This window comes from Sturnira hondurensis, unplaced genomic scaffold (assembly GCF_014824575.4).
Source record: "Sturnira hondurensis isolate 20B ecotype Veracruz unplaced genomic scaffold, ASM1482457v3 Scaffold0003090, whole genome shotgun sequence".
In the NCBI taxonomy this organism is placed as follows: domain Eukaryota; kingdom Metazoa; phylum Chordata; class Mammalia; order Chiroptera; family Phyllostomidae; genus Sturnira; species Sturnira hondurensis.
The window spans coordinates 2,103,907-2,120,592 of NW_028075721.1; the positions used below are offsets into that span (position 1 = coordinate 2,103,907).

A 16,686-nucleotide genomic window follows, 5' to 3' on the forward strand; every position below is an offset into this window, starting at 1 on the left:
AGGCTTAGGAACCTCCAGGACATCTTTAAACGTTCCAACATCCAGATTATAGGGGTACCAGAAGGGGGAAAGAAACAGCCACGAGTGGAAAATGTATTTGAACAAATAATAAAGGAGAACTTCCCCAGTCTGGCAAAGGAAATAGACTTCCAGGAAATCCAGGAAGCTCAGAGAGTCCCAAAGAAGTTGGACCCAAGAAGGAACACACCAAGGCACATCATAATTACATTAGCCAAGACCAAAATGAAGGAGAGAATCCTAGAAGCAGCAAGGGATAAGGGGACAGTCACCTACAAAGGAGTACCCATCAGACTGTCAGCGGATTTCTCAAAAGAGACCTTACAGGCAAGAAGGGGCTGGAAAGAAGTATTCCAAGTCATGAAATCCAAAGACCTACAGCCAAGATTGCTTTATCCAGCAAAACTTTCATTTAGAATGGAAGGACAGATAAAGTGCTTCTCAGATAAGGTCAAGTTCAAGGAGTTCATCATCACCAAGCCCTTATTATATGAAATGCTAAAGGGACTTATATAAGAAAAAGAAGATGAAAAATATGAACAGTGAAAGGACAGCAAACTCACAGTTATTAACAACCACACCTAAAACAAAAGCAAACCAAGAGGACAGCTAGATCAGGAGTGGAACCATAGAAATGAAGAACACATGGAGGGTTAGAAACAGGGGGGTGGGAGGAGGAGAAGGGGGGAGAAGGCACAGAAAATAGCATAGATGGTAGGTAGAAAATAGGGGGGAGGGCGAGAATAGTGGGGGAAATATAGAATCTAAAGAAGTTGAGACACGTGGTTATAAACTAAGGGGGGAGAAGGGTGGGGGAGGGAGTGTGCGGGTGGAGGGGAATGAAGGGGGGAATAGAACAACTCTAATGGTATAATCAATAAACTATATTTAAAAAAAAGAAATATACATTAAAAAAAGAAATATAAAATAAACTGGGAATATTCTGCTTATAAGAAAGTGACACAGGCCTGGCTGGTATAGCTCAGTGGATTGAGTGTGGGCCTGCGAACCAGAGGATCACGGTTCGATTCCCAGTCAGGGCACATGCCTGGGTTGCAGGCCAGCTCCTGGCAGTAGACGCACAAGAGGCAACCATACATTGATATTTCTCTCCCTCTCTCCTTCCCTTCCCCTCTAAAGATAAACAAATAAAATAAAAAAAAGAAAGTGACACAGCAGATTTAAAAGAGAACCAAATCAAATTTATAGAATGGAAAAAGAAAGCAATTGAAATTAAGAATGCAGCAGAAATCAGGTGAGACACAACTGACGAGAATGTTAGTGAACCTAAAGATGTGTCAGAGGGACTATCCAGAATGCAGACCACATCAAAAACAGATGAAATAATATAAATGAATACGAAACAAAGAGGGCAAAGTGAAAAGCACTGACATATATTTATTTTTTCAAGAGTCTCAGAAAGACAAGAAAAACTGGACACAAGCAATATTTGAAACATTTTCCATAATTGCCCTGACTGGTATAGCTCAACTGGTTGGGCATTGTCCCACAGAGTTAAAGGTTGCCAGTTAGATTCCCGGTCAGGGCACATGCCTCAGTTGTGGGCCAGTCCCCAGTGGGGGCATGTGCAAGAGGCAACCAATTGATGTTTTTCTCCCTCTTTCTCCCTCCCTTTCCTCTCTCTAAGAATAAATAAAAAAGAAATTAAAAAAAGAAACATTTTTCACAACTATTGATAACAAGGCATAATCCATAGATTCAAGTGTAATAAACACTGAACAGGATAAAAAAGAAATCCACATGACATAGTGAAACTACAGAAAATCAAAGACAAATGGAAAATCTTAAAAAGCAGCCATAGAAAAAAAAGACAGATTATCCTTGCAGGAGTGACAGACTTCCGGCTGACTTCTCGAAAGCAGCTACAAAAGGTAGAACACAGTGGAACACCTTCAATATTCTGCCAACCTAGAAATTTATACCCAGCAAAAATACCCTTTAACAATAATGATGAAATAGAGGCATTTTCAGACAACAAAGAATGGAAGAGTTCATCATCAGTAAACTAAAGGAAATTCTTTTTTTTTTTAGATTTTATTTATTTATCTTTAGAGGGGAAGGGAAAGAGAGAAGGAGAGAAATATCAATGTATGGTTGCCTCTGGTGAGTACCCTGCTGGGAACTGACCTACAACCCAGGCATGTGCCCTGACTGGGAATCGAACCTCGATCGTGTGGTTCGTAGGCCCGCGCGACTAAAGGAAATTCTATAAAATGTACTATAAGCTAGAAGAAAATGCTCTCAGAAGGGAAATCTGAGATGAAAAAAAGAAATGAAGAGCAAACAAAGTAGATAAATTGAAATGAACATTGACTGTATAAAAATATCTTATGGGTTTTAAAAAATATAGAGAATTAAAGTCCATACCAGTATACAAAAATCAGGAGGGATTAAAAGGAGTAAAGTACTTTAAGGTATTTGAATTATCCAAAAGTTAAGGTATTGATTGATTTTTAAATTGTATAAGAACACATATTGTAATTTTGGAAATAATACTAAATGTGTAGAAACAGTGCATAATTGACAAATTAGTAGAGGGGAAAAATGGATGAATAAAAATAATAAATCCAAAAGATGGCAGGACAGATAAGAAAAAGAAACAAGGAATGGTCAACCAAAACAAAAAGTCAAGAACAAAGAAAGTCATGATATGCATTCATCAACCAGAAACGCCTTCAGGTGCTGCACATTGAGGGCAGCCCCTCCCAAAGGCGAGAAAGAGTCACTTGACCACAAAGGGCTCTGGGGCTGAGACATCTCCTTCTCCCAAATCCCATCACATCTAGATTTCTTTGATTAATGTGGCAAAAAATACCCAGTGAACAAAATATTTACCATCTTCTTGGTGATTATCACTTGGCACCTCCCTTCTTGCCACTTCCTGCATCTAAAAAAAGTTTGAAAGTTTAGGAGAAGGTGAGTTTCCCACACCTGTGATTCGAATACTTTCCTATTAGTGAGCAAGTCAATCCTCGCAGACTGGGGAAACAGACCTGCAAGCAAAGGTCCAGGTTTAAGTCTATTAATACAGTTTCCAGAGTTGCTTTGGAGTAGGTAAGGAGACTCCTTGAAAATACAAAAAAAAATATATCCTTAGATGGTAACGGACATACCAGTGAAATACTATATTTTTCCTGCTTAGATAACTCAGCTTAGCAGTTAGATGGGACTACCCTTCCCACCTTTGTTTTTCTTTTTAAGAACTCCCTTACTATTTTACCTTCTGGTAAAGCTGAGTATCAATGCTAGGAGCTGCTAGGAGCTTTAATGGGCTGAAAAGTAACCTGAGGCACAACTGATACAAAATAGGAAGCCAGCCAGCTAGGGTTTGATTTTTCAAAACTCATCTTAAAATATTTAGTATATTTTTGGTAGTTATGCAGAGAAAGAAATCCCTCTTATTATTTTTTAAATGAAAACTATACACAGCAAACTATTTAATTTCTTTTTTCCTTTTACTCAAGAAGTAATTTCAAAAAAGTTGGGTATGTTAATCTAAAAAGAGCTATTTAACTTTAAATGTATATTGGAATATTTTTGTCACCATTTCCTTTAAATCAATACAAAGACATTAAAAATGGTAACTGAGATAGTTTCCAAGTCACCAAAGTAGAATTTCTAAAAACAAAGAAACCAAGTAAATGCTACTCTGTCTTTTTATAAGATAAAGGCATATACTCAATCTGAAAAAAATACTAACTTTTTACTTGTCACTGTTGACTACCCAAATTGTGGATTAATCAGAGTTTTTTGCTTCTTTTTTTTTATTTTTTCTGGCTATTTTCAGCAGTTGCATTGCTCCTAATATATTTTAAAATGTAGACAAAATAAGTTGAATATAAAGAAGTCAATTCTGCATTATATTCACTCTTACAAATAAGTCTTATATAATGGTTGTATCTTCATTTAATTTTTTCATTAAAATCTTCTTTTAAAAATTTCCCCCAACTTGTATGATTTCTACCTCCCCATTGTCCAAAGCTACTATGCCATTTTTACCTGATTTTTTTTTTTGTTTCAATGAAGAGGTAGCTTTGGGAAAGTAACCCTGAGATAGAAGATTTGGCAATTAAAAGACAAAGGTAGAAAATGTAAAAAGCAAGGTAATCGGAGATAGAAACATTGGATAGAGAGGCAACATTTAAAAACCAGCCAAAAATTCTAACAGTTGCATCCCTGTGTGAGGGCCAAAATACTTGGCATAAAATGTGCTAAAGCTATACATGCAAATATACTACATTGATAACGGGTTAGTGGGGGGAAGGGGGGATTGAAATTAATGCAGAAGGTCCTCTGTATCCTCTCCTGCCTTTTTCTTTTAAAAGGTCTAAAATGCCTTATCAAACAAGTCCTATTAGATCTTCAGCAATAATTGAGAGTCTGCTGAATTACTAGTATTAATTACCGACTAGTCGACAGATCAGCAGGAAAGTGCATACATTACCTGTGTCTCCAGAGAAAAAGGGTCTAATTTCTGATCTGGTATACCATTGCACTGGGTTGCAGAAGTGCTCATGAGGGAATCCTTTATTTCCCGCTTGGGAAAGGGAATAAATAGTCCTTTGTTTGAGTCTGTGTTGAAAGAAAAGGCATACAATGGAGCACTCACCAGATGTCAAAGGCAACATGTCTAATGGAAAGATACTAAAAAGGAAGTCACAAGATTGAGAGCTAGTTCTGGTGACACTACTTGGAAACTATGTATACTTGGGTAAATTGCTTAACCTCTCTCAATCTCTTACCTCACTTGTAAAATGGTGCTGAAAAAACCTAACCTGCCTATCTCTTAGGGTTGAGGTGAGGTTAAAATAAGATAATGAGTATGAAATGGCTTCATAAGTTATGAAGTGCTCAATAGAAATTAAGAAGAAGGCAAATGTTATGCACACTTCCTAAGTGAACAAACAAGGAACTTTGAGACCAACTCAACAATCCCCAGCCACAGAGGGAGATGGCTAGGAACAGCCTCCTGACATCACATATGTCCAGGCTTCTCATCAGCAGTCTGATGATTCCTCATTTCAAACCAGCCTCTTTCTGCCTTAATTTCCTCATTTGGAAAAGAGAAAGAAGCCCTGGCTGGTGTAGCTCAGTGGATTGAGCGCGGGCCTGCGAACCAGAGGATCGGGGTTCGATTCCTAGTCAGGGCACATGCCTGGGTTGCAGGCTGGTTCCCTGCAGGCCAACTCCCAGCAGGGGATGCACGAAAGGCAACCATACATTGATGTTTCTCTCCCTCTCCTTCCCCTCTAAAAATAAATAAATAAATAAATAAAATCTTAAAAAAAAAAAAAAGAAAAGAGAAAGACTAGTCAGGACCTTTACATAGAGAAGAATGTTAAATGCTTAGGTCTCCCAGTATTTTTTTTAAACCTATGATTAGAGAAACAATTTTAAAATTAAAAAGAAAAAACAAACAAAATTTTTATTTTACTCCTGGCCACTCTGGAAACTTATTTTAAAAGAGGTAGTTAGGCCCTGGCTGATGCAGCTCAGGTTCAGTGCTGGTCAGGGAGCATATGAGAGTCAACCAATCGATGTTTCTCTTCTCCTCTTTCTCCCTCCCTTCCCCTTTCTCTAAAATCAATCAGTATGTCCTTTGGTGAGGATTTAAAAAAAAAAAAGAGTTAGTTAGGATTTCTATTCAATTATAACACTTGTACAAAACTCTATGAACATTCTTTTTTTTAAATTTATTTATTTGTCTTTAGAGGGGAAGGGAAGGAGAGGAGAGAAATATCAATGTATGGGTGCTTCTCATGAGTCCCCTGCTGGGAACTGGCCTGCAACCCAGGTATGTGCCCTGACTGGGAATCGAACTGTGACCATGTGGTTCGCAGGCCGGTGCTCAATCCATTGAGCTACACCAGCCAGGGCTTCTATGAACATTCTTGACAATTGCCGATTTATTGTAGAATTCTGGGATTTGGGGTTTTCTGGGAGAATGTGGGTGAAAACAGAAGTTTTTGGCTTAGGCAGGTGTTGTCCACAGCAGGACTGTGTAAGAATTACGACAGTTTCAAGGACTTGGGCCTTATGCAAACGTGTGTTCTCCGGCTAGTTCTCATCTGCAGGCCCTGGCAACAGAAAGCTGCTAGAAACCAGGACAACTGAGAAAACAGAGTGAATAAAGCCAGCCTTTTGACAATCCATCCCCTCAGTCTATGTGGGGCTCTAAAATGTTCCCAATTTCTGAGTTGCCTCCTGGGACTGAAACGTCTTGTGATTACAAAACTAACTGTTTAGTTGTCTACGGGGCACTCTTCCACTTGACCAAACTACTTTTCTCAAAGTGACATAAGCTCTCAAAGTTCATGTTCTCTTGTTCCTATAGTAGTAAAAACACAGGGGGAAAAAACCCCCATCAAGGTGAAACAGAAATTGCTGATTTTAACCTGGTTGTTAGCGAAAAATGAGAATGGTTACTAAGCTATGACTTGGGGTCCAGGGTTCCTCTTACCCTTTCCCACAGAACAACTTACACTTGCTTCCCAGGTGTCCAAGGCATTGCTCCATCTTGGTTTTCCTCCTACTACACTAACGCTCTTCTCCAGATTCACAGGTTGTCTTGCAACCTTCCTCCTGGGTCAAGCAAATCCCCCAATGTCCAAACTCTTTGCTGAGTTTTATCATACCTTCTCTTTGGTTTCAGCTGTCACCAAAAGTTGAATGACTCTAAATCTAAATCTATTAACTATGATCTCTCCTTTTATGTGTAAACCTGTTTCTTGAACTTCCCCCCACCAAAGAGTGCCTCATAGACAACTAAACAGTTAGTATTTTCTAAACCAAACTCTTTATCTTCCCTTCCAGACCCACTTCTGCTGATAGTCCTCACCTCTACTCCTTACCTGCATCTTAGAATTGCCATTATTGCCCACCCAATCCCCCAAGATAGAAAGTTGTTCTTGGACTCATCTCAAATCTCAAGTACCAAGTTCTATAGAACCACTTTTTTTTGAGGAGGGGGAATCTTTATTTTAATTGAGATATAATTCATATATCGCACAATTCACCCTTTTACAGAATGCAATTCAGTGATTTTTAGTGCATTCACAAAGTTATGCAACCATCACTACTATCTATCTCAATTCATCACCCCACAAGAAAACCAGTTAGCTGTCACTCTCAATTCTCTCCTCCCCACCAGCTCCTGTCAACCAATAATATATTTTCTGATCCAGTGGATTTGATATTCTGGACATCTCATGTAAATGAAGTAATACAGTATTTGACCTTTTATGCACAGCTTCTGTCACTTAACATGTTTCAAGATACACGTACTCTACCATGTATCAGTACTTCACACCTGTTTGGGCTGAATAATATGGCTTATATGGATAAACTGTGTTTTGTTTGTCCATTCATTAGTTGATGGGATTTTTTTGCCATAATGCTGCTTTCATTCCTCGCACACATCTTTGTGTGGACATATACTTTCATTTCTCTTGGGTATATATCTAAGAGTGGAGTTGCTGGGTAAAATGGCAACTCTACGTTTAACTTTTTGAAAAACTGTTTTCCAAAGAAACTATACTCTACCATTTTATTTCCCCACCAAAAATACACGAGGGTTCCAATTTCTTCACATCTTTCCCATCCACATCTTTGCCATCACTCATCATCTGTCCTTTCGATTCTAGCCATCTGAGTGGCTGTAAATGGTCTCCTCTTGTGGTTTTGCTGTGCAATTTCCTGATGGCTAGTGATGTTGAGCATCTTTCTTGTGCTTGTTGGCTAGCTGCATATGTTCTTTTGAGAAATGGCTATTTATTCCTTTGCCCATTTTCTAATTGGGTTGTCTTTTTGTTATTAAGTTGTACAAATTCTTTGTATAGAGTGGATACCAGACCCTTTTTCACATATTTGAGATATGTGACTTGCGAATATTTTCTCCCATTCTGTAAATTGTCTTTTTACTTTCTTGATAGTGTCCTTTGAAGCATAAAAGTTTTAGTTTTATGAAGTCTAATTCATCTATTTTTCCTTGGTTGTTAGGCTTTTGGTGTCATAGCCAAGATACAGGCTCACTTCTAAAAAGAAAAACTGCCTCTTCTTCCATTATATCTAAGTGTGCCATTTACCACAATTGGGGAAAATCAGGAAAAAGCAGCAATTTGCATTCTGAGATTGGCTCTTTTTCTTGGCTTATACTTCAATTTACTTTCTTCTTTTTTTCAGCTATAAAAGATATCCAGAACTTAATTCCAAAAGCAAATGTAACTATGACATTGTTGTCTATTCCAGGTTTTACACGCACATAACCAATGTGATAGAACCATAATTCAATATATTTTTACCACTGAAAATTGTTTGATATTTGTAATGACAGAGAAATGGCTTTATAATGCTGATACAGGTGCAAATAACCAACAGTTGACTACTTCAACTACCAGTAATCATAGCTGGATGAAGCCCTACTTCACACTTTTGGCCAAAAACCTTGTAATCTTCGTGAGGTTGAAACAGAGGTGCACGGCCCAGATCCCTTCCATGGAAGGACTTGTCACTCTTCAGAGTCTGCCTCAGAGAAGGCATCCACTTTACAGAACTACCTCCTGAGGCCACGGTGATTCATGTTAGGTAACTGAATGAGGCCCCCTCATTTGCCTGGTATGGGATGTTCTGGGAGGCAGTCCTCACTCTAGTTCTGTCTCTGCTCAACCTTCCTTCCTTTGTTTCTTTTTGGTGCTGATCTCTAATAAACATCTTGTACTCTAGATTCTACTGAGACAAATTTTTAAGAGCAGAACTAGTCTAGCACTAGTCTCCAAAATAAATGAAGCCTTGAGCCATTTCCTTTAATTTGTTAATCCCAATGAAAACAACTTAATCTCTGACTTTTGAAATTAATATATGATAACCATTGCAGATATGATAATCATGAGAGGAAATCAGTGGTTTTTCTCCCACCATAAACAGACTGCCTGTAACCTTAGTAACCGTGTATTTTTCCCTCTTAAATATCTGATATGTTTTTTTATTCAGAAATTCAACTCTTCTGAAGTTTGGACTCCCTAGCAAAACACTGCAGGTAAAAATACTTAAGGTTTCATCTCCAGGTTTTCTTCTCATTCCTTAAGGACTTCATCAATCTGTACTTCCCCATTTGCATTCACACTGCTATTATTGCCCTATGTCAGGCAGGTCTTCATCTCCCCCTCGGACTACTACCTGTAGATGCTGCCCATCTAAGTAAACCTAGCTTGAGTTATCTCTATAAATCATATAGTTAATCATGCCTTTCATATAAGACATCTTCGTTACCATTTTTCAAGAGAAAAAAATAAAAATGGTTACTAAAAGAGGCTTTGCAACTTGACTTCAGTTAAGCACTTTCACTCCAGCCACAAACTGAGTCAATTTCCTAACCTGTCAACACCTGTATTTGCTGCTGCTGTTCTCACTGCATTGAATAATCAACTCTGCCCACTGAATTCTGTTTGAATGCCCAATTTAAATGCCTCCTCTTTCCTGAAACCTTTTTCTAGGTACAAACTGCTATTGCCTCTCCCCCATATTTTGGTGGGTTTTTTTTTGTTGTTGTTTTTTAATTTCTGCAACAATCTCAGCCTCACTTGTACCTAATCAGTTGTGATAAATCTCTGGACTGAGAGTATCTGAAGATCGACACTTTTGTTTCATTTCCTCATATACTAGCCTCTAACACAGTTGTCCAGTAGACATACACTTGTTTCCTGGATTGCTTTCGTTTCTATCGTGGCAGAGATTGCCTTTATTCACCTCTTAAGAATGTCCCCCAACCCCCATATAAGAGTTCTAGACTGCCAACATTCGGATTTCTATATGAGAGAAATCCAGTGTTGGATTTCTTCTAGCTTGTTTAAGCCACTATTTTGGGAGTTCTCCACTATTCCAAGCCTAATTTTTATTCAATTAAAACACCACCATGGTTAAATCAGAAGACAAGAATGAACATGTTGACATGGGATGGATTTCAATGAATTATAAAGAAGACAGTGACACATCCGCTAGACTCAGGAATGAGCCACTGAGGGTGACTGTGGTAAATTTTTCTTTGTTATTTTAAAATAAGATATTTATTAGATCAGGATCTTTTAGATGTAATTCCATTTAAAGACAAAAGAAACTGGCTAAAAGAATAAGCAGGACCCCTTTCAACTTGAAAAGTATATGTGTGCTGTATGCGTAGACCTACAGGATAAATGTAAATTATTTTCAGTACAGCATCTACTACTCTCCAATAATCTGACCTTTTCTATACAATGCATACCTTCTACCCAAACCACCTCATCACTCAACTGTCTCCATGACCTGCTATGTTCATTAGCACTTTTCACACCATTCACACTAATCCCATCAACCTATGCCTCTCTGCTCCTTGCAGGCCATTCCTTAAGGGCTGATGAATTTGTTTCCATATCTGCCACAAAATCTTTCTCCCCTCTGCTCCTAGCACATTCTGAGGTTCTATAGTATGAGCCCATCTATATCAGTGTTTCTTAAACTCAATATTCTCATAAACTCTGAGAATATGAATCCAATTTTAGAACCTTTGATTTAAGTCACTCGGTATATAAAAATGTATTTTAAAAAGCAGGTTATATTGGGTGACAGTTTGCAGTTTCTTACAAAACTAAACACTTGCATAAAAGGATTTGAAAACTTATGTACACACAAACACTTGCACATGGATGTTTTTAACGGCTTTTTTCATAACTGCCAAGATTTGAAAGCAACCAAGATGTTCTTCAGGAGGCAAATGAATAAATGTGGTATAACTAGACAATAAAACATTATTCATCACTAAAAAAGAACCTGTGAAGACATAGAAAAACTGTAAATGCATATTGCTAAGTAAAAAAAGCAATCTGAAAAGGCTACACATGTATGATTCCAACTATATGACATTCCGGAAAAGGCAAAACTATGGAGACAAGAAAATATCGTGGAGAAGGAAGCACTCTACATCTGTCTCTCATCTAGGCAACAATTTTGCTGGCAGAATCTTTCTAATATAATTTTGGGGGATTCTGAAGCCTATTGAAGGCTTGCACCTTCCAAAGAAAGGCTTAGAAAGTATATTGGTGTTAACTCTGGTCAATTTTAGCTCTTAGCACAGTGACAACCACACATGCCCCTGCCCCAGCCCTCATGCAGAAGAATAAAACTGAACCCTTACCTAACACCATACCCAAAAATTAACTTGGAATGGATCAAAGACCTAAATGGATGATCTAAAACTATAAAACTCATAAGAAAACAGAGCAAATGCCTCATGACACTGGATTTGGCAATATCTTGGATGTGACACCAAAAGGCCAAGTAACTGAAAAAATGTAACTTCATTAAAATTTTTATGCATCTAAAAACAATATCCAGAGTAAAAGTCATTTTCTATTTCCAGAGTATATGAACCAGAAGTTATCTGGGTTTATGAAAAAAAATTTTTTTTGGTTGAAGCATTTTAAAGTTTCACTAAAAAGGATGGATTTGAGTTGGGTCATAAAGAAAAGGTAGGATTTTGATTAGAGCATTCCAAGCAGAAACGACAGCATTAGTTCAGGGGCAGCAGAGGGAGAGAGGGAGAACTACATGAGGAAGAGGGGGTGGTTTGGTTTGATTGAAGCATTGGACACTGTAGTTAAGAAACAGAAGAAGATAAGGTTACAGGGTAGGCCGAAGAGAGAAACTGCAGCCAGACTTCAGGGGAGGCTTGTATATCAGATTAATGAGTCTTAATTTAGCAGGTGAGTGGGGGCCACGGAAGTTTTGGAGCAGGCAAGTAAGTATGAGTACCACAGCTGAGTTTTAAGAAAAATTAATCTGACAGGAAAGTGCAAAATACACTGAAGGAAGAAGAGACTGGGCGGCAGCATGATGTAGTGATGTTAAGTGGACTTGGATGATGGATGGAACAGAGTTTGCGCCTTAGCTCTGCCACTTCCTGTGTAACTAGACCAAGTCATTTCACCTCTTTCAGCCTCAGTTTCCTCATCTTTTATTTATTTTTAAAAATATTTTATTTATTTTTAGAGAGAGGGGAGGGAAGGAGAAAGAGAAACATTAATGTGTCGTTACCTCTCATGTGTCCCCTTCTGGGACCTGGCCTGCAACCCAGGCACATGCCCTGACTGAGAGAGAATCCAACCTGCGAGCCTTTAGTTCCCAGCCCGTGCTCAATCCACTGAGCTACACTAGCCAGGGCTGTTTCCTCGTCTTTTAAATTAAGGATAATTATAATCACCCTTAATGCTGGTGTGAGGATTAAATGAGACAGTGCACAGAGCCTGGCCCAGCATTTACACTCAGTAAATGACAGCTACTAAGTACACCTGTTAAGAGACTGTTACAAAAGGGAAAGAAAGGACTGTCAATTGTGGATTGTACTACAAAGTATGAACATTCAGCTGTGCTTTAGGGGAGAAAGCAACATCAACCCTCAAGGTTCTGAGCCTGACTAATAGGAAAGTGGTAGTAACACTGATTCTGAAGACTTAACTGATGAGACCCTAGATCCCAGGTAGCAAACACGAGGCCTGTGGGCTGAATCCGGCCTCCCACCTTGTTTTACTCAGCAGCAGTGCTGAGCTCCTTGCCCCTACTTAATAAGTAGTTACATTTACACAGTCCTAAAATTACCTTTGGCCCTTCGAAGGCAACTGAAAAGCTGATGTGGCTCCCAGGGAAAATAAGTTTGACACTCCTGTCCTAGATGCTGTTTAGGTTCCTCTAGAACCCCTAGAGGAAAGGGGTTCACTTGGTTTTTTAACATGTTTACCTTCAGGGGCTGAAAAGTTATCCAGTGGTGATTTCAAGTATATATTACTAGTTAGTCAACAGAAATGGGGGACTGGTGTAGAGAGATTGATATAGTTTGTCAAGGCTAGACCAATATATTTAAGAGTCATAGGGAGGAAATAGGGAGGAAATAAGCAAGCTGTGGAAATAGAGGAATATATTTGAGATCAATATATTTAAGAGTCATAGGGAGGAAATAAAGCAAGCTATGGAAACAGAGGAAATCACTAAGGACAAGGGGTAGAGAAAGAAGAGAGTCTAAAGACATAATCTAGAAACGCTTATTTCAGGGGTGTGGGGAAAGAGAGGAACCTCTGAAAGAGGTTAGGAGAGTAAGATGAGGATCCAAGACAGTGGAGTTTCCCTGCCTATTCTAAATGATTGGTGGGAAAGCACTATTTTGAACTGAGCTAGTGAGAACTGTTCTCCAAAATGTTTTCTCCTAGCTTGTGGCAGGACCATTAACATGATAAACACGTTAGTCATATTGAATTACCAACAGTACTTACAGGCAAAACTCCCCAGGGATCTAGCTCAAATATAACTCTCAGTGGAAAGCAAAGCTCTTTAACGTTTCAAAATAGCAAAATAAATTTTATATTAAAGAAAAATCCAGGCAACAGCTGGAGCTTCTTAGAACCTTTAGAAATGGGCCCTGTGTCTGGTAAAGCCATTTGTTCCAAGTAGAGATTATGTACTTTAAAGCATCTTAATTCATGGAGTGAATCTTTGTGTAATCTTTGGTAATGATGTAATATGACATAAGTGAAATTTAATTCAGCTCACACAAAAAGGCAAATTATGCTTCACTGTATTTTTGTCTTTCTGGAAGTGAATATATAAATGCTTGTACCTAGAAAAGAGAGGGAGGTTGTATACCAAATTAACTGGTATCCTCTTTAGGGAAAACATTTATGAGTGATTAAAATGTTGTTCTTCATGCTTTTCAATATTTTCCAAAATTATTATAATATAATTTCATTAATTCTCAAATATTAAAAATGCTATTTACAATAAAATAAAGATGCCTTGGCTAGGTGGCTTAGTTGGTTGGAGTGTTGTTTCATACACCAGAAGGTTGCAGGTTTGATTCCTGGTCAGAGTACATTCCTAGGTTGCAGATTCGGTCCCCAGTCAAGGCACATACAGGAGATAATCAATTGATGGATCGATCTCTCTCTCTTTCTCTCTCCCCCCTTCCTCTTTTTCTAAGATCAATAAACATGTCCTCAGGTGAGGGTTAAAAAAATTAAAATGAAATAAAGAAATGCATGGTCCATGATTTATGTGCATTGAGTCTTCCAAGAAAGGAAAATAAAAATCATACCTCACTATGGCTTATTTTACCATATAATACTATAAAAATGACTTGTCAATAAATGCCCACATAGATAAGTCAGGAAGATAAAAAACTATATTATAAACTGAAAATCATTAAGGTCTATACTACACAGTCAATCTACTAAACTTATTGCTGGGATTTTAGGATTTGTATATAATCCAATAGATCCTTCAGAGGGACGAAGGCCTCCACACAGAAGAAAGTGTTCTCAAGTAAAAAAGGTCATCTGACAAGTGCCAGGTTAATCCATAAGGGTCCACAGCATGCAATTTCTCCAGTGGAAAGCTTTCTCCTAGCCTGTGGCACTAGCATCAATGTGGCATAACTGTTACCAACAATGCTTAAAGGTAACACTCCCTAGGAATACAGCACAAACAGATTCTACAGCTGCAAGGTTCCAGATGGAGAAGCCCAGAAGGCCCAAAGTGTGAGCTGCACTGATGGCAGATGAGTCATGAATCTCTGGCTAATGTATCAATCACCTTAGCAATGTAAAGGGGTCCGTGGGAGACTAGCAATGCACCTTTCAGGATATACTAATGATGTAAAGTGATATAAGTGAAATTGAACTCTGAGTACAGCTTGTGCTTTGACTGGTCCTGGCTTAGGCTTGCTCAATAAATAGGGCTCTCCTGGCAGTGAGAGAAAGGAAAAACACAGCCAGTAAGTCTTATGTTGGCTTCAAATCTGTTATTTCTCAACTATTTTGTCTTCATTTTACCCAAGCTTCACCACAAAAGCTGAAACAACTAATGTTTTAACTATTTGTGATTAGAGAGGAAACTTACCAGTTTCAATCCTGTTATCAACATTTGTACTGACTTTTGATGCACAGCTTTCATCTGTCACACAGTTTTTCACTGTCTTCTCCTTGGAGCTGCCATGTAGAATAATTGATTTTAAAACTCAAAAGAAGGTTTCTGAGATCACCAATAAACGCTATTTAGAAAACACTAATTCATGATGATCTACATTTTAAAATGCTCTAGAACATATTAATTTCACAAAATTTTTGGTTAAAGCCATTTTAATTGTATTTATTTTTAAGATTTTAAATTTATTTTTAGAGAGAGGAAAAGGGAGGGAGAAAGAGAGGGAGAGAAACACTGATCAGTTGCCTCCTGTAGGCCAAGTGGGGACCAGGCCTGCAACCCAGGCATGTGCCCTGACCAGGGATCAAACTAGTGACCTTAAGCTCTGCCGGACAACACCCAACCAACTGAGCTACACTGCTCAGGGTTATACAAACAACTTTTAAGAGACATTCTATTCCTTTCAACTGAAGGGTGAATTTTACTCTATATAAATTAACCTCAATAAACCTGACTTTGAAAATAGGTAATTAAAAAAAAAAGGAACTAAGGATGCTCTCTGAGGGTTACATTATTAAACATATAACAAATTCAGAGGACAGAAAGGCAAAGTCACTAGAAAAGAGAAGGATCTCAAGCCAACAGGTATTGACTTCATTCATTCACCATTCAACAAAGTATTTCTTAGCACCTTATATGTGTCAGACACTGTTCTAGGCACTAGGGATACTGCATAAACAAGAAAAGCAAGGTCATTGTTCTCATGGAGCTTATGTTCTAGTGGAGAGAAAAGGCAATAAAAAAGCAAATAAATAAAAAACTCATTCAAGGGAAGAATATTTAATGTTGTGGGGATGTGTTTATGATATTATACTATTAAAATAGTAAGTTTATGATATTATACTATTAAAAAAGCAATTTACTATAAAATAAATATATTTTAAAATTTTATTACTATATTATATAGCATATACTATTATATATATTATTATATATAGACACACACATAGCATACCTAAGACTAAAAGGATATTTACCATAATTGGTGTTTATTTCTGAGTAGTAGGATTATAAGTTACTATTTTATTCTTATATGTTTTCTGTACATTTCCAAATTTTCAACATTATGCATGCATTACTTTTATCTTCAGAAGAAAATACTAAAGATAGACCTGCATGTTATCTACAGGTACACAAAAGTTTGGAAGAATATATACTAAACATTGCTAGTAGATAACTCTAGGTAGCAGAATATGGGAGTGATTTTGACTTTTTTCACTGTACTTTTCTGTATTATTTAAATTGTTGTAAATGACTTTTAATTTTCAAAAATTATAAAGCCTCTTTTTAATATATATATTTATTATGTTATTACAATTGGTCTGATTTTTCCCCCTTTGGCCCTCTCCACCCAGCACACCCCCACTCCCTCAGGCAGTCCCCACAGCAATGTTCATGTCCATGGGTATGCACATTAAGTTCTTTGACTACTCCCTTTCTTATATACTGTACTTTACATCCCCATGGCTAACTACCTATTTGTACTTCTTTTTTTTTAAAGATTTTATTTATTTATCTTTAGAGGGGAAGGGAAGGAGAGAGGGGGAGAGAGGGGGAGAGAGGGAGAGAAATATCAAGGTATGGTTGCCTCTCCTGTGTCCCCTGCTGGGAACTGGCCTGCAACCCAGGCATGTGCCCTGAACTGGGAAT

The 16,686-nt window shown here is 37.9% G+C and overlaps 1 protein-coding gene across 1 annotated transcript in view; it reads right to left on the reverse strand.

Moving 5' to 3' along the window:
- Positions 1–16,686, reverse strand: part of LRRC36 (leucine rich repeat containing 36) — a 60,930-nt gene that overhangs the window by 19,138 nt on the left and 25,106 nt on the right. Inside the window, exons 5-7 of the mRNA XM_037041509.1 lie at positions 14,953–15,041; positions 4,484–4,611; positions 2,875–2,926 (exon numbers count right to left, since the gene is read on the reverse strand). Coding sequence (XP_036897404.1) covers positions 2,875–2,926; positions 4,484–4,611; positions 14,953–15,041 — 269 coding nt within the window. The remainder of the gene's footprint in view (positions 1–2,874; positions 2,927–4,483; positions 4,612–14,952; positions 15,042–16,686) is intronic.